Source organism: Mauremys reevesii, linkage group 23 (genome assembly GCF_016161935.1).
Source record: "Mauremys reevesii isolate NIE-2019 linkage group 23, ASM1616193v1, whole genome shotgun sequence".
In the NCBI taxonomy this organism is placed as follows: Eukaryota; Metazoa; Chordata; order Testudines; family Geoemydidae; genus Mauremys; species Mauremys reevesii.
The window spans coordinates 11,708,503-11,729,862 of record NC_052645.1 but is presented as its reverse complement, the minus strand read 5'-3'; the positions used below and the strand labels follow the sequence as shown (position 1 = coordinate 11,729,862).

The following is a 21,360-nucleotide window of genomic DNA, read 5'->3' as shown; positions in this document are numbered from 1 at the left end:
AAAACAAGTTTGTTTTTTTTAAAATCTGAGGAAATGTGACATGAAAGTCTCCAATGAAGAATAAGTATGAGACAGCTCAGTCGTTCTTTTAGTCGCTTTTTGCCCAGCATTTCCTTAGACCAGTAATTCATCCCTTCTTGTATTTTAAAGGAACATTGTAGAGTTTAGAGGACTCTGTGTGCACATTTGCAAGGATTAGTTTTGCTTTTATGTCCTGAATGATATTTGTAAAAATTTGAATTGAATAGCCTAAAAAATTAGAGAGAGAAATTTGTGTATACAAGCGTATCAAAGCTGAAAGCAACTGAAGTTTAGAAGCAAACAGCCTTTGCCACTGATCATCATGTTTTCCAGTGATTAGAATATTGACCTTGGAATCTGGCTATGTATGTTCTGTTCTGGGCTCTGACACTAATTGTGTGCGATCCTTTGGCACGTCACAGGCCCTACTCTGCCTTGGTTTACTGGTCTGTAAAATGCTTAATACAATATCAACTTCTTGAGGGTTAAATGTTTGTAAAGTGCTTTGAGAACCTTTGTTGAACGGTGTTAGCGAAGTATAAACTGTAGTGTTGCCATTTTTACTATTAAATTAAATTGGCTCAGGAAAGTTTAGCGAGAGCTAGTATGAAACTCAGATGTATTTTAAAAGTTGATACACACACACACACTGTCATCCTGGTGTAGCTAATCTTCATTTAGTTTGCGAAGGGAGAAGTCACCAGAGAAAGAGAGTGTCAGGGTAGGATCAGATGCATTCTTTAACATGTTAACAGTGCTCATAGATCTCTTTCCCTTTTATGCTGGGTATTGTTTTCTGCTTCTTGAAGAACTCTTGTTTCCACATAGACAACATGCTCCAGCAGTTGGAGCTCAGTGATAAAAACAAAATATCAGAAAAAGTTAGTTAGTGCACCCAAGTAGTAACAGAAACCTGACTGGGAATCTGGTAACTCTTCCTAACTGGAGAGATGAGCTTTTCCTAGAAATTAGAGACATACAGTTCTCAAAGCCACTGAGCTGCTGCCTAAACTTGATCCAATGAACTGTTCCCCTTTCTCATAACAACAATATTATGGTTTCACATGAACATTAAGCTGCTTTAGGGCTTTTATTGGTGTCTAATGGAGTAATTATTTATAGAGCATTGAAAAGTGTGCTGTGTACGCCAGACACTCAACACTAATCACAGCACAGTTCTGATGTATATTAGTCAGTGCTTTTAGAAGCACATCCCATAGGGCAATTATTGTTTAGGCCCGCCCCAAACCATGTCAACATGCATCAGCTGAGATCTTAGACTCTTTCCAAATATTTCAGTTCAGGTGGTTCTGTGATTTAATTCCCAAATGATTTTCTTGCCAATCATTCAAGCCCATTATGTGTAGTTCTCACACAGCATGTTGAATGGAGAAGTTAACACCCCTAAGCAAATTCATCCCTAACTTTTCAAAATTAACATGCTCATGAATGTCTGTGAGACCATCCTGCTGAGTTCTTTCCATTTGTACAACTGCCCCCAGCATTCTAAGATGGTCATGCCTTTGTCACTGAGTGTTTATCCCACCTAACTAATCTCATTCAGATCTCTGAAGATCGAAATGTAGTTGTTGATTATCTGCTGATTTAGGACTAAATGATTCCACCACAAGGAGACTATGGTTTTGTAGCATGTAAAATAAGAACCATAAATTGTACAGGAACAAATACTAGGTCAGGCTGAATGAGATTAGTTAGGTGGGATAAACACTCAATTACAAAGGCATGACTGTCCAATAATTTCAGTTTTTATGTTAATTTTCTAGTGTGCTGTGCAGATGATGGCGGCTACAGTAAATGGGCAGTACTGCTGTATTGGTATTGCAATAGTGTCGAGAGATCAATAGGAGTGGGGCACCTCTTTGTGCTGTGTTGTGCAATGGCATGAAGACATGGTGTCTTCCCTGAAGAGCTTCCAAAACTACATAGAAGACATAGTAAGGTGGAAAGGGACACAACATGCAAACAAAGTAGTGGTTGATGGCTGGAGGAAGAAACAAGGGTGGTTGCATGGTGATTCACATTCGTTAGTGGAGAGCAAGAGCAGTGAATTAGTGCGAATCTAGACCAACAACTCAACCAAAGGCAAATGGCAAAAGCATTCCCTGTTTGTGGCTTCATACATAAAATAATTTTATCATCCACCTTGTAAGGTGGGAAGGTAGCAACAATGAAGTCAGCTAGCAGCGGAATTTCCTGGAGCTAAGGCTTTTTACACCCTCAGGAGGCTGTCAGCTGGACCTGCTGTCCCAGATTGGCTCCCCTCTGGTCTGGGTGGGAGTGGCAGGCAGGCCTGCTGCCCAAGGCTGCAGCCACTAGGTGAAATCCTGCCTCCACTGAAATGAATGGGAGTTTTGCCATGGACATCAATGAGGCCAGGATTTCACCCAGTGTCTGATATGGTGACATGGGAGAGACTGCAGTGAAATTCACTTTGTTCAGCTGTTTGCAGCCCACTGTGCTTCTCTGAAGAGATGTTTCTTTCTCAGGTTCTAGTGCAGGCCATCAAAGAAGCAAAAGAGCAGCACCCGGACATGTCTGTGACCAAGGTCGTCGTCCACCAGGAGACCGAGATTGCTGAAGAATAGCACGGCCAGGTGAGCAGGTAGAAATACGTGTTCTGACCACACCGGCTGACTGGAGGAGGAGACACCTACAGGCAGAAGGGGCCAGTCATCACAAGTCCATGAAAAATCTATCAGAGCCTTTTAGGTTTCTCTTTGAATCTCAGTATTTTGAATGTGATCTAGCAAGGCACTTCCTGTAACTCTAGAAGCAGAAGATGCAGAGAGATGTTGATTTGCATAGCACTTCAGGTATCAAGGTGCCTTACAGACTTAAGCTACAATGGAACCTCACTGGTTGGAAGCCCAAAGAATCACCTCTTTTAAGACTAGTACAGAGAAAAAAGTGTTTAGTTTATTTTGTGCACTGGCATCCTGGATCTTTGTGTTAGCTCTTTAAAACACAGAACAGGAAAATGCTTGTAGTATGTAAGACTACTTTTAACTTCAGCTGATTAGATTTCAGGCTGATGCTGTGGCAGCAGGGTTGCAAATCTTTGGTGACAAAAAGGGGAAAAACACCAGTGTGAATTTTAGGAACTATTGTGTTGCAGAAATCATTTTGATAGATGCCAAATTCAAGCAGGCGAAGGCTACTACATAGAGACGCTAACTCAGTAGAAATACATTGGATTAAATGTCTGTGGGACAGAATGAAGACGCTATTTTTTTTAATAGGAAGGCTGGCATGTATACTACAACCATCTTAGAACAGGAACTGAGAATCAACTTTTTGTTTCAAATGAAGCAACAGGTTAATTTGGACAGGCTGGATGCAGTTGACCAACTTGGAATTTGACCAGTCCTGTGTCCACACTACAAAAGTATGGCTATATTAACAGTTTAGTAGTTGTGCTTACTCAAGCTTTAGCCTATAGCTCTGGTCTTGCCAGCCAACTTGTGCTGCTACAAGTGATGCAGAGTTTAGGTATAACCTGAGTTAACTTTGCAGTGAAGGCAGTTGCTTAGGTGCTTGCAAGACGTTTCATCTATGACCATGGATGATCAGAATCTCCGTTTTACTTCGTATCCAGCATCTCCAACACCATGTTACTTGGACATTGGTTTCATACTTGCTCAGAAGGAAAAGACAAAGGTGTTAAATATGAACCCCTAACTCACCACTCACTAAATTGCCAACATCACGTCCTGCAGCTCCTGGCTTTTTCCCTAGAGGTCTCCTATGCAAGGACTGTCCAAGCCTGGTGTGGCTTTGCTGTGAGAAATCAGAATGAATAATACAACTGTGCCAATTTTATTTTATTAGCATAACCTAATTAAAACCAGGTACTGTCAAGTTTCTGTTTTGATAACAGCCAAACTCAGGTGAAATTCCCTATGTTGTCTATATAAACAAAAGCTTGATGACACTGATAATTCTAGAGCCCTATATAGAAAAAGCATCATTGCAGCATAGTCATTACAGGTAAATATCTCTTCTTTCCCCCTCCTCCCCCCCCCCCCGTCTTTCTGTCTTAATAACATCATGCAGTGCAGAAGAACAAGTGACCACAGACTGATGTTTACCCCTTGACTAAAATTAGGAACTTTGAGTGAGTCTGCACTAGGAAAAGCAGCAGTCTGACAATGTCAAGACGTGCTTTCTGGATCTCCTTTCCTCTCAGCAATATTAAAATAGTGGTACACACAAGGAGCAGTCGTGTCTCTGCTAGCTGCAGTGGCTGTGAAAAGGGTCAGAGTTCAACATCACTTGACAAGGAAGTTGTGCAGAAGCATTTTAATGGTGGAACCAATGGGGGGCCTCACTCCTCAGGTCTGGAAGTGAAGGTGGTACTTCCCCCTTCACCCCAGGCTCTGTTATCTGCAGCAGTGAATAAGGGGTTATGGGCTGGGCTCTATCCCAGCAGTAGCCCTGAGGCCAAAGATTTACAAATAGTTCTCATCTGCTTCAGTAGTAAGTCTGCTTATTTTCCTAATCTAGAAAAGACCCCAAAACTTGAGTTAAGGTTGCTGTGATCTGCTATGACCTCAGTACCTAGCTTTTCAGTTTAGTAGTTTGGAAACAATAGTAACTGTTTAAAGCTGCTTTAAGAATCCATAAAGGCAGCAGCGTTGTCTAGCAAACATTTTATTCCTAGGGCTGTGCTCAGCATCAGTTGTATTGGTGCACCAACATGTTTTGGCCAGATAGCATGCTGGATAAAGTATAATTAAACAGGTTTCAGAGTAGCAGCCGTGTTAGTCTGTATCCGCAAAAAGAACAGGAGTACTTGTGGCACCTTAGAGACTAACAAATTTATTTCAGCATGAGCTTTCGTGAGCTACAGCTCACTTCGGATGCATAGAATGGAACAAACAGACAGGTGATATTTATACATACAGAGAACATGAAAAGGTGGAAGTATGCATACCAACAGGAAGAGTCTAATCAATTGAGATGAGCTATCATCAGCAGGAGAAAAAAAATGTTTGAAGTGATAATTAAGATGACCCATAGAAGGTGTGAGGAGAACTTAACATAGGGAAATAGATTCAATTAGTATAATGACCCAACCATTCCCAGTCTCTGTGTAAGCCTGAGTTAATTGTATCTAATTTGCATATTAATTTGAGTTCAGCAGTCTCTTTGGAGTCTGTTTTTGAAGTTTTTTTGTTGCAAAATTGCCACCTTCCAGTCTGTCACTGAGTGGTTAGAGAGGTTGAAGTGTTCTCCCACTGGTTTTTTAATGTTATGATTCCTGATGTCAGATTTGTGTCCATTTATTCTTTTGCGTAGAGACTGTCCGGTTTGGCCAATGAACATGGCAGAGGGGCATTGCTGGCACATGATGGCATATATCACATTGGTAGATGTGCAGTGGCACTGCTATGGGTACCCGCATGGCCCCACAGTATGCCAACATCTTTATGGCTGACTTAGAACAACGCCTTAGCTATCGTTCCCTAACGCCCCTACTCTACTTGCGCTACATTGATGACATCTTCATCATCTGGACTCATGGAAAAGAAGCCCTCGAGGAATTCCACCGTGATTTTAACAATTTCCATCCTACCATTAACCTCCGCCTAGACCAATCCACACAAATGGTCCATTTCCTAGACACTACTGTGCTAATAAGCGATGGTCACACAAACACCACCATATACCAGAAACCCACTGACTCCTATACTTACCTACATGCCTCCAGCTTCCATCCCGGACACACCACACGATCCATTGTCTACAGCCAAGCTCTAAGATACAACCGTATTTGCTCCAATCCCTCAGACAGAGATAAACACATACAGAGATCTCTATCAAGCATTCTTAAAACTACAATACCCACCTGCTGAAGTGAAAAAACAGATTGACAGAGCCAGAAGAGTACCCAGAAGCCACCTACTACAGGACAGGCCCAACAAAGAAAATAACAGAACGCCACTAGCCATCACCTACAACCCCCAACTAAAACCTCTCCAGCGCATCATCAAAGATCTACAACCTATCCTTAAAGATGATCCCTCACTCTCTCAGATCTTGGGAGACAGGCCAGTCCTTGCTTATAGACAGCCTCCCAACCTGAAGCAAATACTCACCAGCAACCGCACACCATACAACATAAACACTAACTCAGGAACCTATCCTTGCAACAAAGCCCGATGCCAGCTCTGTCCACATATCTATTCAAGTGACACCATCATAGGACCTAATCACATCAGCCACGCCATCAGGGGCTCGTTCACCTGCACAACTACCAACGTGATATGCGCCATCATGTGCAAGCAATGCCCCTCTGCCATGTACATTGGCCAAACCGGACAGTCTCTACGCAAAAGAATAAATGGACACACATCTGACATCAGGAATCATAACATTCAAAAACCAGTGGGAGAACACTTCAGCCTCTCTAACCACTCAGTGACAGACTGGAAGGTGGCAATTTTGCAACAATAAAACTTCAAAAACAGACTCCAAAGAGAGACTGCTGAACTGGAATTAATATGCAAATTAGATACAATTGGCTTAAACAGAGACTGAGAATGGTTGCGTCATTACACTAATTGAATCTATTTCCCTACGTTAAGTTCTCCTCACACCTTCTATGGGTCATCTTAATTATCACTTCAAAAGTTTTTTTTCCTCCTGCTGATCATAGCTCATCTCAATTGATTAGACTCTTCCTGTTGGTATGCATACTTCCATCTTTTCATGTTCTCTGTATGTATAATTAAACAGTCCACATGTGTGTTTGATCCATTCCAAACAAAAAGTGTGTGGATGAGAGTTAGGAGGAGGGAGAGGATGAATATGGGAGCAGTGGAGAGACCGCTACAGGACAACTTAAAAAAGCCAAATTTGGTAGGAGGAAAATCCCACTGACTGCCTATCTTTCAAACCTTCATGCCGAAAGTCAAGTACCTGTCTCATATTTAGGCTCCTGAATAAAATTACTCTGCTTTTTCAAAAGTGCTGAGCATGCACATTTCTCATTGGCTTCTTCATTGGGATTTGTGGTTGTTTGGGGCTTCTGAATAAACGGCACTTATTTAGGGTCTTGACTTTAGACACACTGTGGAAAATTATGGTCAATGCTTTAAGGATCTGAGTATTGGGAGCAAGGGGGAAAGCACCTTGTGAAGTTGGTGGTGTTAAAATGCCCCTCACTGGGTGCCACTGGGAGTGTTTCCACAGGAAGCTGGCAACTTACCCTAACCTTGTCTTTCTAGGAGATGTTTCTCCCAGACTGAGAGAACTCCAGAAAGGGAGGAGAGAGCGGTAGAGGAAAAACTGCAGAGAAACTACCTGGAGCACAAAGACCACAGATTTACAAGATTTGCTGTCAATAACTGAACATTCATATCACTTACTAGGAGTTACGCTTTGACATTTACTTGGGATTTTCCAGAATATAGTGGATCCTTCTGAATAATTTTATATTGTAAAACACAGTATGCCATACTTCTCACTGTACTGAATGTTTTTTTTAATAGGTTTTCAGTTTTGCATTCCCTCATGCATAGCCTCCAAAGGCCCTCACAAAAGGGTTGGTTCTTAAGTCTTATTCCTTCAGATATACTGGGGTTAAGCCATGCTCATGCATATCTTAGAAACTGCACCTTAGAATAACAGCTGTTTGAAAACCCTAGTGATTGATGGGGCCTTACTTAGATGTCAGCGTGTGGCATTTCTACTTGCCTCTTGCGATTGGCCCTAGATATTTCCAGAAAACTCCAAGTCACGCTACCCAGGTGCACAAAACAGAGTTTCTTTACTCTGCATTTCCTTGCTTTTATGGGTTTTGGTCCTTGATGTTGTTTGAACATAGGTGGTGGGGGGGGGGGGTTGTGGTGTAATATTCACACATTTCAGTAGTTGGCTAGATTAAGGAATACTGGAAGTTGTTTCACAACTCTTATACTGTGAATTCTAGAGCTTTAAGAGAACTGTGACAGGGCACTACTACCCCTTCCTGCTCCTCAGAGACTGCTTTTCTACTGAATGCTACCTACCTATTTTTGCTTTCTAGATGCCATTTAAATAAGTCTATAGAAGTGTGTGGTTAAGGGGTTTGGGCTCTGAGTGCTATATGGTAGGCTATGCAGCATTCGCAATAGTTGATTTCTCAGTGTCAACTTTTATTTGTTTAATTTTTCAATAAGTTTGTAAATCATGTTTTTTCCAGTACTATTTAAAGCTACCCACAAATCAGGGCAGGGGGTGTGTGTGTGTGTGCGCGTGTAATCTTAACTTAATTTAAAATCATCTCTTAGACACTCTCACCTTCCTAGATATGTAAACTCAATTTGGGCTGTCAGTCCAAGACATTCTCGCAGCTGTAGATTATATCAGCCAGTGGGAACAAAGTTAAACTTTTTGGAAAGTGCACATGCTCAGATCACTGGCATTCTCCTCTCCACATAAATTAAGGTTCTGTAGTACATTGGCTTCTTCACTGCCATGCTGCAATGAAACACCAGGGACAGAGCTGGCTGCAGTTTTCAGCTTCTGGATGATGGTGCATTCAGGTCTATGACAGCTACCCAGCTGCTGTTTTTAAAACATCCCATGTACTTTACCAAAAAAGCACTGAAAATATTTTTTCTAGATACTCCTGTCATATCCACTGTAGCAGCTTATGGCATACTTAATAGAAGTTGGGTTTTTTAATTGTAATCATTTTTAAAGTATTTTTAGGGAGAATATGTGTGAATGGAATTTTCTACCTGGAAATGATCCATAAATTTGTAAGGTGACCACTGTGGTGGTAATCATGACTTTCAAACTGAGTGTAATGCTTTTGTGGGGGTAGGATATACCTCCTTTCATGTCAGCAGCAGCAGATCACCACCACCTGTTTGGATTTAATGGAAACCTCTTAATCATGCCCTGGTTTTTCTTTCCAGCAATATTTTAAAGTTTTGTAATGAATAGAGTTGTGAGCAATATTTTTTTAAAGCTAGGGCTTTGAAGTTGTAACTCTGTATCTGGTGTGGCACACCTCTAGCTGTGAGGGAGAACCCTTTGCTGCTAAGCTACATTCCAGGATGAGAAGAAACTGGCAGCAAGTGCTTTACTTAAAGTTTGACCATGTTGTTTTTTTTTAAAAAAAAAAGAGGTAGAAGACTGAGCTAGACTCAATGACTTACTGTTTGTTTGAAAATGGTCTTTAAATGGCACTGTCTTTACAATTACAATTTCACCCCACCTTAAAGCAGGGCTGGCTCCAGGGTTTTTGCCGCCCCAAGCGGCCAGAAAAGAAAAGAAGCCGCGATTGGTCGCTGCTCCACTGCATTACTTTCTTCTTCGGCGGCAGGTCCTTCTTTCCGAGAGGGACTGAGGGACCAGCTGCCGAAGAGCCCGATGTACTGCCCCTTCCCCTGGGCTGCCCCAAGCACCTGCTTGCTGAGCTGGTGCCTGGAGCCGGCCCTGCCTTAAAGTAAGTTGTTAGTAGTGGCTGGAGACACTGTCTTTAAAAAGGCTTATGGAGCTGCTTGAATCGTGGTGTACTTATCGGCATCTTGCTTCCTATGGAGCAGCTGTTTTGCAGGAATGCTACTTTATCTCCTGTAGGCAGACATTTAAATGTGCAGTTAGCTAGTGAACTGCAATTTAGACCCCCTTTCAGTCCCTCGGCTGCACCTTTTGGCCTACAAACCTGGTTTTCTGCTCTGGGTGGAACCATGTGGTCTTTAGACTGGAGCTCCAGGCCCTCTGTTTACCAACCACAAAAATCTGACAGGCCCAACCGGATTGGGCACCTATGAGGCAGTTTCCTCCCACAATAAGCTTGCAGTGACAGTTTTGTCAAAACAAAGCATTTCACTCATTCATCCACCCAGAAGGCACATAGGCCTCTGACTAACCCTCTGCGCTATCTGCATGAGTCAGCCTCTCTAACCAGAGTTTAGGTAGGCCCTAAACTTTATTCCAGCCCCTGCTCCTGAATCTGAGGGTTAGTTTGCATCTCCACAGCCCTTTTCAGTCTGCTGCCAAACCTTCCTCCTCCTCCCTGGGACAAATCCTACAACTGGTCACTATCTTACTAAGGCTGAGGAGAGGGATAAAAACATCTCTGTAGCTTTGCTGGCACCTGTTGGGTACACCTCATAATCTGGCAGTTGTGGTTGAGCATTTGCTGGAATGCTCCTTCTCTGGGTCATTGTTTTGCCTTTCCTGTTTGGTTGCTCTAACATGCTATTGCAAGCACTATTGCAGACTATCCATAAAATGTTTCCCAGTTCTTCACAGCTGGTTTTATGGGACTTTGACCTACCAAATGTTTAATCTGCCCCTAGCACTTAACAACATTTGAGGGTTAACTCATGAAGGAAGTACTAAGGACCTTGACACAGCTGTAATTTAGTTCACACCCAACCTCGTTCAATAAAGCCATGGCAGCACAAAGTTTGAGTTTATTTAAAAAAAAACAAAAAACCCCTCCTCCAAAGGAACAGAGATCTTGACTTGTCTAAGATCCAGAGGAGTTTCTTGTTGGTGAGTTTTTCCCTTCCCAAACAATGGTGCACAAGCATTTCCTACATGTTACAGGCTTCTGCCTTTGCAAGAAAACCCATCTTAAAAAGAGACAAGAATAGTGTAACTTTTAGATAGCTGTGCTGCTCAGGTTCCCTTGATAGCATTAAGTGTGCTTGTTTCTTCTGTTCACCCTCTGATATTATACGTCAGTGCTCTCTTCATGGGACAAAACACAGTGCAAACCAAACTGGCTTCTGAAGACAGGCAAAACTTTTTCCCTTGGGCACTGTTGACCTTTTCAGGAGCTTGTTGCCTAATCTGAGTAGCTGCCACACCCATGCAACCCCAGCACACTTCTGAGGGACAAGTGTTTACAAACAAGGTTCTCCTAGTCCAGATCTTGGAGAGGAGTAGGGATTGCCATGGAACTGCTCCTACTGAAGCAGTTGAGCTTTTTATAGAGGGACAGGGAAAAAGTAGTAGCAGTAGGTAGAGTGAATCTTATTAAAACCTAACTAAATTAACTTCTGCCTGTGCCCCATCCCACTTCACCTTCTCCTCCTACAATGAGTTGATCAGATTGAGTTTTAAAATTTGGTCCACCCTGAACTGTGAATTTCATGTCATTGTAACATATGAACAAGGTCTATGTATAAGATATGAATGTTCTTAGCTAATCCCAGTCCAGGAGGTAAGCCAGAGACTGGCTTGATTGTATAGTATACACTTTATGGAAGCTATTTATATATGAATGAATGTATAGAAAGGAAGGCAGGAGAAGCAAGACCTCTGATTAATTAAACTGGAAAGGCAGACTGCAATCTCCAAGCAATACAGCTGTATTAAAGGACTGACTGAGTGAGTTCTGATTTTAGTAAACTGTAGTTTGCTGATTTCATACAATGTACAATTACCTTAAGAGATGTTAGTGTCCCAACCATGGGTTTTTTACAAGTTTAATCAAAATTTAGTTACAAATATGAAGGAGCTTTGTACATTTTTTAAGACAATTGTGAATTGTCTAGAATAGCTGTTTACATCCTTTCTTTACAACAAATAGGAAATATCACAACAGACTTAAAACTGGCAGATCGTTATAGATTGACTAGTAAATGACAGGAGCTGTTATTTTGGACTTTTGTAGTCATTCAAAGGGAAAGTTGCTGTAGTATTTAGACAGACTTAAGTGTTCAATATTGTTTCTTGTATTGCATTTTTCAATAAATTTTCAAACTACTGAATTCTTTGTTTAAAAAAAAAAAAAACCTCTTCCCTTGTCCAGCTCACTCAGGGTTTGTCTGCACGGGGAGTTATTCTGAATTTGGAATGGCTACTTAACTCCATGGGCAGATGCTCTTATTCCAGAATAGGTGCATCCAGCCATGGACTTGATCCAGAACAGGAACTGAAGGCAGATTAACTTTCATGAGCATAGACAAGGCCTTGTTGAACTAGCAAAGATATATTTGCTGATTTCACCCTACAAGTTTCAGTTATGAAGAATCTCAAAGTAAAACCCCCTTCCTGTGAACACCAGCTCTGAAGCCTTCCTCAGAGTCCCTGCATTCTTTGTGACCTCAGGGGTACTCCAGAATAAGTCTAGGATAATGTTTTCAGGAGTGCCTAAGTGGCTCTTGGATTCCTAAATCACTTTTTGAAAATGGGACTAAGGCCTGTATTACACTAAAATTAGGTTGAAAAATCCACACCCTGACTGAGGTAATGAAGCTGACTTAACCTCTGGTGTAGACAGCATTAAATTGGCAGAAGAATTCTTCTATGGACCTAGCTACTGTCTCTCAGGAAGGTGGATTAACTACAGCTGCAGTACTTCAAAGGTAGACAATCCTGTTGCCTCTCAGGAACGCTTACTATATTGCAGTGAAGGTCCTGTTGTGCTTGGGGCAACACTTCCAAGATAAGTGTCTCCCGCTTCTTAGTCTTACCTCTCTGGTCTGTCATTCCCCATAATTGAAGAGGGAAAAAGAAAGGGATTCTTGGGCCAGGTAGCAACACTAGGCCCTGACCTGCTGTACGTAGAGTGAGTTTCACCAGTTCTGACAGTACAAGTATGTTTGTTCAGGTGGAGCGGGGAGGAAGAAAACTGGAAGCAGAGTTTGAAGGATGCGGGGACTTTACCGCTGAACCCTTTCAGGCTTTCCTGCATTTGCAGCTTTGCCTGCAGTTCAGGAAAATGACCACTAGAGCGCTCCACAACTCTGCACTAGACTCAAGCTGCAACAGCATCTGCTCATCAACCTCCACTTAATTGATTTGCTTGTGCTTTGTTGAACACGTGAACTAAAACCTCCTACAGTGAGTCTGAAGGACGGTTCTGCTCTGACACAAGGGGGAATTTTCCACAGCACCTAAGTGAGGGACTTACATCTAGTCTTCAAGAGTGACTTAGGTGCTGTGGGAAGTTTTACTCAAATAGCCCCAGAGCACCAATCCACTGAAGACAAGTCAGTCTACGCTAGCTGCATAAAGTTTCAGTATACGTGGTTTATTCCTAACCCCACCCTATTCAGAGGACCTCCGGTAGAGTTAATTCACGCCCTAGAGCTAGGGGAATAGTGTTTGTTTTTTTTGCTCTCTGCTAGTGGGACTCTGGTTTTTTCCTTCCCCCCCTCCCCCCGCCGGTGGGACTCCATCTCCCCACCCCACCCCCCCATGTGTCCTGATATTTTCTTCATCCCATCTAGTCACCCTAGGTGGCTAATACGAACAGGGCAAAGGCCCAGTATAGATGCAAGCATAGGCAAAAAACAGAGTCCGAGTCTTGCTGGTGGAACAAAACAAGAAAAAAACGCATGAGTGTGAAAGGACAGATTTCATCCTGACCAAACATCAATTGGGACATGGGACAACCGCTTAAAAATCGGCACAGCTGGTCACCCTATAGCCACCCCTCCTGCTTAGGCTGGGATTGCATATCAACTCTGCCTGTTACAGGAGCCCCAAGGGATTGCTTATTACCAGCACAGAGCTCCTGGATGAAGACCCTGTCAGATGGGAGTGACCCTCCTGTAGGGAAGGGGAATGAAGAGAAGGCAATAGCCATGTAGAGGCTTACTCATAATCGCTACCCCCTGATGCAGTATTCTTGGGAATAGGGGGTAAGGATGGGGAAAGGCAGCCACGATGCACACTGGACCGAGCTTTATCCAAACCCGAGGTAAGAGCCAAGACTAGAACCTAGCAATCCTGATGACTCCATGCTCGGCTCCAACTGCTTCCACACTGCCTATGTGCTCCCTAGCTGGTCTCTTACCTGTGCCAGAGGGAGAACTGTTACACACACACAAAATAGTGCCTGCAGCATGCTTGGGAGCAACTGCATTCAGCAATAAGAAGGGTAAGGGGAGATTTACTGTGGAAGCCAGTTAGTTTAATTCTAATACTGGCCCTCGTGCTTCAGCTAGGAGGGAGAGCAGGAGGTAGAGATGAATTTTGACATTGCATTTCTAGGATGAAGTAAGGTTCAGTCGCTTCTGCTTCCAGTCCCCCACTGCGGTGTCTTGTACCTTCCTCTCCAGCCTGTGGTTACTGGATGTTAGCAAGGTACAAGATACTGGATGAGATGGAACACTTAGACCATTGAGCTGGTAGGTTAACAGGTGACTGGGCCTATGAACCAGTAGAAGCTGGTTCTGCTTCAGTCTCCCTCTTCTCCTTAGAGTTGTGGGCAGCTCTGCTGCAGAATGATAGATGTTATGAGCCAGATTCATTGTACCACCACAGCTTTTCCTCCACAATGTTGCTGCTTTTTCAGTTTCCTTTGTGCCAGGCCTGCCACAGCCCAGGCAGCTGTTATCCTGCCCTTGGCACCTGTCTTGTGTTCTCCAGCACAGCTGCTCCACGTTGTAGACAATGCTGAAAGGACTGAATTAATGATGCAGCAAGTCTGGCACACTTGTTTCATCCATGCACCCACCCTGAGTCCTTGCTGCTCATCTGTAATGAATTCCATGCTCTCTCATGGCAGGGCTTAGCAGAAACACCCAGCAGCACACGAGCTGTCCCTTGTCTGCTCTAAACTAGGGTTTGCACCCCAGCCCCTCGTACTACTATTCAGACCTTCAGTTCCCGGAGGCTGTAGGCTCCCCACAGTCTGGTGTGAAAGAAATGAAAGGGGCTTTCCCGAGATCATGCAAGTAGCAGAGTTGTAGAACAGAACCCAGGTCTCCCAACCAGTCACAGCAGGCCCTTGCCTAAAACTTTACAGCCCATATGCAGGATTGAACGTGATCTGTTGCCTACAGTCTTCCAGAGGTGGAGAAGTCTAATGGCTTGGTTGTCATGCCTCAGTTTACCCAGCTGCAAAGGGAAGATATTTTACCGGGGGGGAGTCCCAAAGCTATTTAGGTATTTAACTGCCCTTGAAATGAAGACCTTTGTGAATCCCAGCCCTGAGGGATTCATGCTTGTAGAATGCTGGAAGCAGATGCACACTCAGCATCAAAACACATCCGTGTCTCTGTTACTGACATCATCATATTGGCCCTACTGCAAAACTAACAATGGCCTTAGGCCAGGGTGCTTTCAAACCTTTCCAACCATCAGCTCCCCACACTCAGTAAGTAACATTGAAAATCCGCCAGAAATAGTTGGGTAAAGACCACTGCCATGACTGGATTCTTCATAATCCTTCCAAAGAACTTGATTTACTTAATACAGCACACACACGAGCTGTCTAATACATTTTCAAATAAAATACCACAGAAAGTAAGCCTCTTAGGCTGTGCATATAAGGCCATCTAGCTCCCTTTCGCCTCCAACGCTGGGGTACGCCCTTGCTCTGTCTAACCTCATTAAAATCACAATGTGCATCCAACCCTCCAAAGTGCATCCGTTCCCCAGGATAGGGCTATTTAAAGAGGATGTAGAATATCATATCCAGTGTCTTGAGCCGGAGAGACTTTGATAGCAAAGAATTCCAAAGCCAGTGGGCAAGAAAGACTCGGAGAATGAAGGAAACATGTTTTGTGATACTTAATTGAATTATTTGCACATCTAGTCTGGGGGTTACAGTCCTTCACCAGCATGAGACAACAGCCAGATATGTGGTGAAATGCAAAGGCATAAGTGTTAGTCTCCCCTGGTTACTTCCTTAAGCTATTTTTCCATCTGTTACAAAACCCCACCCTTCCTCCCAGTTCAGCAGGTTCTTAAGGGAATAAATCTGTCCAGTGCAGACAGCTACCAGGGCTTTGTGAGCAACCACTCAAGGACCAACAAGAATGGCTGCCTGTTTTAAAAGGAGATGCCTCCATTTTCAAAAGAGACTGAAAGTCAGGTCCCTTTAAGAGGTATCTCAATGTAGGTACCCAAAAGTTAGTTACTTTCAACTACTGAGAGAAATCTCTTCTAACTGGAGACGGCCCAACAGTCACTGTATTTACTGAGTCAAGAACATGATGGCCCTTTCTTCGAGTTTGTTTAAAGAAAGCCTGTGTCTTTAAACCACACGAGCAGGCAGAGAGTCCAGAAAGACATCATCACCCCTCCATCTCCTTCCTCTCCATTATTTAATGTCATCTATGAAGAAAATAAGCGTCCATTTAGCAGACCACAATTCAGCTCCATCCTACCTACCAGTTCCCAGCATGATCCCACTTGGCACTTGATTCTCTCCAAGGGGCAACACTTCAGCCTAGATGCAGCCTCTCACCCTTCTTAGGCTGGGAAGGGCAGTGGGCAGGCGAGAATGTCACTCAGGGGGAACGTGCTGCTTTTTCTAGATGCTCCAGAACCAGGGCCGGTGCAAGGAAGTTTCGCACCTTAGGTGAAACTTCCACCTTGCGCCCCTCTGCCCCGGGGAGCCGTGTGGCACCTCCCCACCCCAGCTCACCTCTGCTCCGTGTCCTCCCCGAGCACGCCTCCCCCGCTCTAATTGGGCTTGCGGTGCCAAACAGCTGATTGGCGCCACAAGCCTGGGAGGTGGGAGAATTAGAGCAGGAGCAGTGTGCTCGGGGAGGACGCGGAGCAGAGGTGAGGAGCCTTGTGGCAGCTCCCCCCGCCGCCCTGAGGCACCCCCGTGGCAGCATTCCACCTCCCCGCCAGCCCAGGGAGCCGTGCGGTACCTTCCCACCCCAGCTCACCTCTGCTCTGCGTCCTCCCCGAGCACGCTGCCCCTGCTCTAATTCTCCTCCCAGGCTTGCGGCACCAAACAGCTGATTGGCACCGCAAGCCTGGGAAGCAGGAGAAGTGGCGCAGCGACCGCGCGGTGTAACCCCCGGGCTGCCGGCGGCGGTTCAGACTCCCTCTCCCTCCCAGCTCCGCGGCTGCTGAAATGCTTTTAAAAAAATTGGGGGCACTGCTTTTTGGCACCCCCAAATCTTGGCGCCCTAGGCAACCGCCTAGTTGGCCTAAATGGTAGCACTGGCCCTGTCCAGAACTGTCTCACAACTGAGGAGCACCAACATGCTTGCAGCGGGGGGGAAGGTTTAGCTGCCTTATCTAGCACATAACGTTTCTCCTGCGTGAGCTGGATCCTGTGCAGGTCACAGCAGCATGCCCACTACCTTACAGGCTCTTGCTGCCTTCCTCTGGATGCCTTTAAAAGGTGACCCAGGCAGCTGGCTGGAGTTAGGCACTGACACCCTCCTTGGGCACCTGTGTGTGGGGCTCACTCGGCTCCCCGAGGTCATTTCCCCAAAGCAGGAGGCCATCAAGGTTTGTAGAATCGTTAGCAGGGAGTTGAGAAGAGCCAGCAAGAGGAAGGGCAAGACTGAGTAGCCGGGAGGGGTCAGCCTGGGTTTTGCTGCCATCTGAAGGGATTTCATAGACTAAGAAAGGCCCATTGAATTATGGGTTTGTTGGTTTTTTTTTTAAAAAAGTCAAATTGGCAGCAGGCGCTGGAGCCCCCAGCGAGATGACAGAAGCCAGATGATGGAACACAGGGCTGAGGCCAGATTCCCTGGGGCTAGGCGTGACGCGAGGCCCTAGTGCCCATCAGGATAGAGCAGAAGATGGGGCTGAAATAAGCACAGGGTCAGTGAGTGACCAGCATCCAATTCATGAACAGCGACCAAAGTTTGTTACCCTGTTCTGCATGGACTAGAGAGGGAGGAAAATCCAGTGCAGGTTACTAACCCCACTGTCACCCCATGGGCAGCGGGTGAACCACTGGCTGGGGGAGGCTAGTCCCCAGCCAGCCCCCCCCTCCTCCCAGCCCCAAAGCACTGGGAGGGCAGCACGTGGCCCCCCACGCCTGGCCCCTGAGCACAGGGCAGGCAGCCCCAATGCCTCCAGCCCACCCCAACCCCCCTGCCCCAGCCCCACCCGCTGCTTCCCTGAAGAGGAGCAGGCAGCAGCCTGCCTGGGCCGGGGCCAAGCAGGGCTTTGGGGTCGAGCTGTTTGGGCAGGCACAGCCTCCCCCAGCCTAGGTGCCACGCTGCCCATCCCTCAGCTCCCACGTCCACGCCCCGGATCTTCCTGTCTCCTCAGGCACGTGGCTTCCCCCACATCACTGTTCATACCGGGGGCCATGCTAGGTTTCCCCTTCTCCCCTGAAACACTAGGCCGGGGGGGAGCCTCAGACATCTGAGTGGCCCAGTGGGTTGAGTCTCGACATGGGCGTTAGGATCCCTGGGTTTTAATTCTAGTCTGACCCTCATCCCCAGACACACACTCGGTCTCCAGGCCTGAGCGTCCCCTCCCCCCCCCCCGGGGATGATGATGTTCGTCCACCTGCATCAAGAGCCTTGAGATCTGCGCATTAAGCGTCTGTCCAAGTGCTGGTGGTTACGAACATCCTATGCCCAGAACGGAGACGAGACAGCAGTTCTGAACTCCATGGAAAATGGAGGCCAGGGCAGAGCTAGAAGTGATCGTACATAGCAGGCTAAACAAGACGGTGCAGTCAGAGGCTGCTCGCGACCCCAATGCTATTCCTAGATTGAAGCAGACAGGACCTCGCAAATACAACCCGGGAGCTGAGAGTGGCTTGCTGCGAGCGCCCCTAGAATGCAGTTCTGCTCCCTGGCCTGGAAGACAACAATGTACAACGAGGCAGCTACGGTGATCCACTGGCCGGGGGAGAGACTGGAGCGAGCTTGGGCGGAGCACAGGCCTGTGGCGGAGACGAAGCAAAGCGTTGGCAGGGTGGTGGGAGCCAGGCAAGCTCTGCTACCTGCGCTATTCCGCTCTCAGGGGCTGCCAGTCACCTTGGGCCAGTGCTGAAGTTACTTTAAAAATAACCCCTTTAAAAGCCCCGTCTCCCTCCCTGCACAGAGCCACCTCACCCGGATTCTGCAGCTGCCAGGCTCAAGAGCCCAGGGGTGGCGGGAGCAGGGAGGCAGCCTGCCTTGTTCCGGGAGCCTTAGGGAGTGGAGCGGAGGCTAAAGCCCTCAGGTTAGGCACAGGTAAGCAATCTGCAGGCTCCTACCCCTGTATCTACCACACCTTCCTGCGGGGAGCTGGGCTCTCACACCTGGCTGGACCGGAGGACACGTACAGAGAGGGCTCATCGGGGCATTCAGGGCAATCAAGCGCTCGCGCCTCCCCCCAGAGCCAGACCTGGAACGAACTCCCATTCGGGTCCGTAGGGGGCAGTGCTGGAGAGCAAATCTTGGGTAGGAAAATCCCTCCCCGGCCTCAGAGCTAAAGGGGAATCCACAGCCAGGGGCTAGAAACCCGGCGTGCGGCGCGTCGCCGCTGGGCCTTGTCCTGGGACCAGCCCAGCTGAGCGCTAGGCCAGAGACCTAGCGTCGTAGGCAGCCGGGGCCTGCGGGTCGCAGGGGGCCACTCGCCCCAGGCTGGAGAGGTTACGCGAGTGGCTCTGCCTGGGTACCTGTAAACAGCCAGCACGGAGGAGCTCGGTTCATGGGTTTGGCAGGACCAATGAAGCCAGTGCTGGCGCTAGACCCTTGAGGACCCTAAGCAGGAATATTTCCCCCCCCAATAATTAAATGGGGTGGGGGGGCACCTTGAGCTGCAATTGCTCAGTCTGCCTAGTGCCGGCTCTGAATGAAACGTGTCCAGGATCATTTCTGCTTGGGCTTAGCGACCTCGTTAGTGTCCGTCTGCAGCGGAGGGGTGGGACTGTCGGGGCTTAGCAAGGGCCAGTGCGTTCCCTTGGGCAGAGGTGCAGCTGCAGCCACCCCCTTCCCCGACTCGCCTGGGCGGCAGCAAGAGGGCAGAGCCGAGCTCGGTTGCCAAGAGACACTAAAATGCCCTCCACACACCGGTGCCCTCTGCCCCCCCCCCCCCAGGTGCCCCGGCTCCAAGGACGAGCACAGAGGGAGCGAGGGCACTGGGGCTCGCACCCAGCCGGACGGCCGCTGGGCTCCCTCCTTTGCCAGGCCGGCCACACCAGCCCTGACGCTCTCATCCAGCCCCTCCCTTGTAGCTTGTAAAGAGGGGGCAGGAGTCATGTTGCGTTAACCCCTTCCCTGCTGGGGGGAGGGGGCTGCTGGGTTTCCAGTCCCAGGGGTGTGCCTAGCCGGCGGGGTACCCATTCAAAGCAGGGAGTCACTCGTTTAGCCGCACATGGCCCCATGGGCATGGGACATGCTTAACTGCTAAGCAGGAGACAAGCCCCCACCCCTCCAGGTGGGTGGATCTATCCTTGGGGGGAGAAGCACCAATTCAGTTCCTAGCTGCACAGCCAGGGCCCCTCGCTGCTTAGAGACCCCTGCGGGGGGGCATTGCCAGAACATGCAATACTCCTACCCCGTTGCTCCAGCTCCACTGGCCTGAACTGGTGGGCACAACATCGGCCTTGCCAGACGGCCTCAGCCCCATCGTCTGTCCAGTGCGGTTACCCTGCAGCAGCAGCTGCTTCAGGGGAAGGTTGAAAGAAACCCCGCAGGCGCCGGGGGCAGGTTATCAGCTTCAGCCCTGAAGCACGAGAGCAGCTAGAGACCAGCCAGGGGGTCTGGAAAGGCTGAGGCTTCCCCCGGATGACGCCGAATCCTTTTGTTCTCCAGCTCTACGTCCAATCCTGTTCAACATTTTGCCTCGGTAGCGCTCATGGAGCAATGAGTCCCACAGGCTACGCGGGCCTTGGGCAAGAAAAATACCGTCCAATGTCACTTTGAGCCTCTATTCTGGGGCATGGAGAAGAGAATATCCTGATCTACCTCCTCCAGCCCCGTCTTTGCCCTGTGTCCTCTGACCACCTCATCTCCTCGCCCATGGCAGGCAGGGGATGTTTGTACAGGACTGTGCGCTTTATGCCATGGGGATTCTTTCCTGAGTTGGCCCAGGCAAGGTGCTCAATCCCTCCTTTACCCCTATAGAGGCTCAAATGTGGGGTGCTGATCTGTGAAGGCAAAGTTTGGGAGGAAAGTGCATTTGAATGAGAAGCCTTCGCAGGATGGTGCTGGGAGGAGAGAGGGGTCACGCTACAGAAATGGAACTGGGGAGAGTTTTACCTTAAAAGGGTACTGGGGCTAGTGCCGTGCGCAGGAGGAGAGGAGAGATTTCTTTGTTTGACTCTCCCATGTCTGCAACACCCTCGGCTGAGCTTCCACACCGCGTGTTATTTATAGGAGGTTATTGTGGAGGGGGAGTCCGGGGGCAGAGGGCTGGTCTGGGCTCCTGATGTTTTGTTTCTTTATACGCTGTTGCGTTGGCTTTTGTTAAAGGCACCGGGGGGGGGGGTGCCTAGATGTTACGCACTGGGTCATTGTTCCTCCCCAAGAGCCTTTTGTTCTATCCTGCCCCCAGTCCTCACCCCCCCCATTATTTCTAGAGGGATCCTAGAATCTGCACCTCTCCCCTTGCCGACCTGTGAGCTCTCATCATCGTTCATGTCAGAGTAGCTCAGGTAATAGCAGTGGTTATCATTAGAGCACCAGCAGAGGGAGCGCAATTCCTTGTTTGGGTAGG

At 47.3% G+C, this 21,360-nt stretch overlaps 1 protein-coding gene and 1 long non-coding RNA gene across 37 annotated transcripts in view; one reads left to right on the top strand and one right to left on the bottom strand.

The window, feature by feature from the left end:
• The window catches only part of EPB41 (erythrocyte membrane protein band 4.1), a 160,472-nt gene extending 148,714 nt beyond the window's left edge, over nt 1–11,758 (top strand). For 29 of the 36 annotated variants that reach the window (XM_039512002.1, XM_039511979.1, XM_039511989.1 and 26 more), the window contains 2 exons: nt 2,529–2,636; nt 7,272–9,279. In XM_039512002.1, coding sequence (XP_039367936.1) covers nt 2,529–2,627 — 99 coding nt within the window. In that variant the 3' untranslated portion in view covers nt 2,628–2,636; nt 7,272–9,279. Of the gene's footprint in view, nt 1–2,528; nt 2,637–7,271 lie in introns of all 36 variants that reach the window. The other 7 variants (XM_039511986.1, XM_039511987.1, XM_039511967.1 and 4 more) reach the window with 1 other exon arrangement.
• LOC120389415 overlaps nt 2,296–21,360 on the bottom strand; it is a 28,181-nt gene continuing 9,116 nt past the window's right edge. The window contains exons 2-3 of the long non-coding RNA XR_005590907.1: nt 3,726–3,819; nt 2,296–2,692 (exon numbers count right to left, since the gene is read on the bottom strand). This is a non-coding gene — a long non-coding RNA (uncharacterized LOC120389415). The remainder of the gene's footprint in view (nt 2,693–3,725; nt 3,820–21,360) is intronic.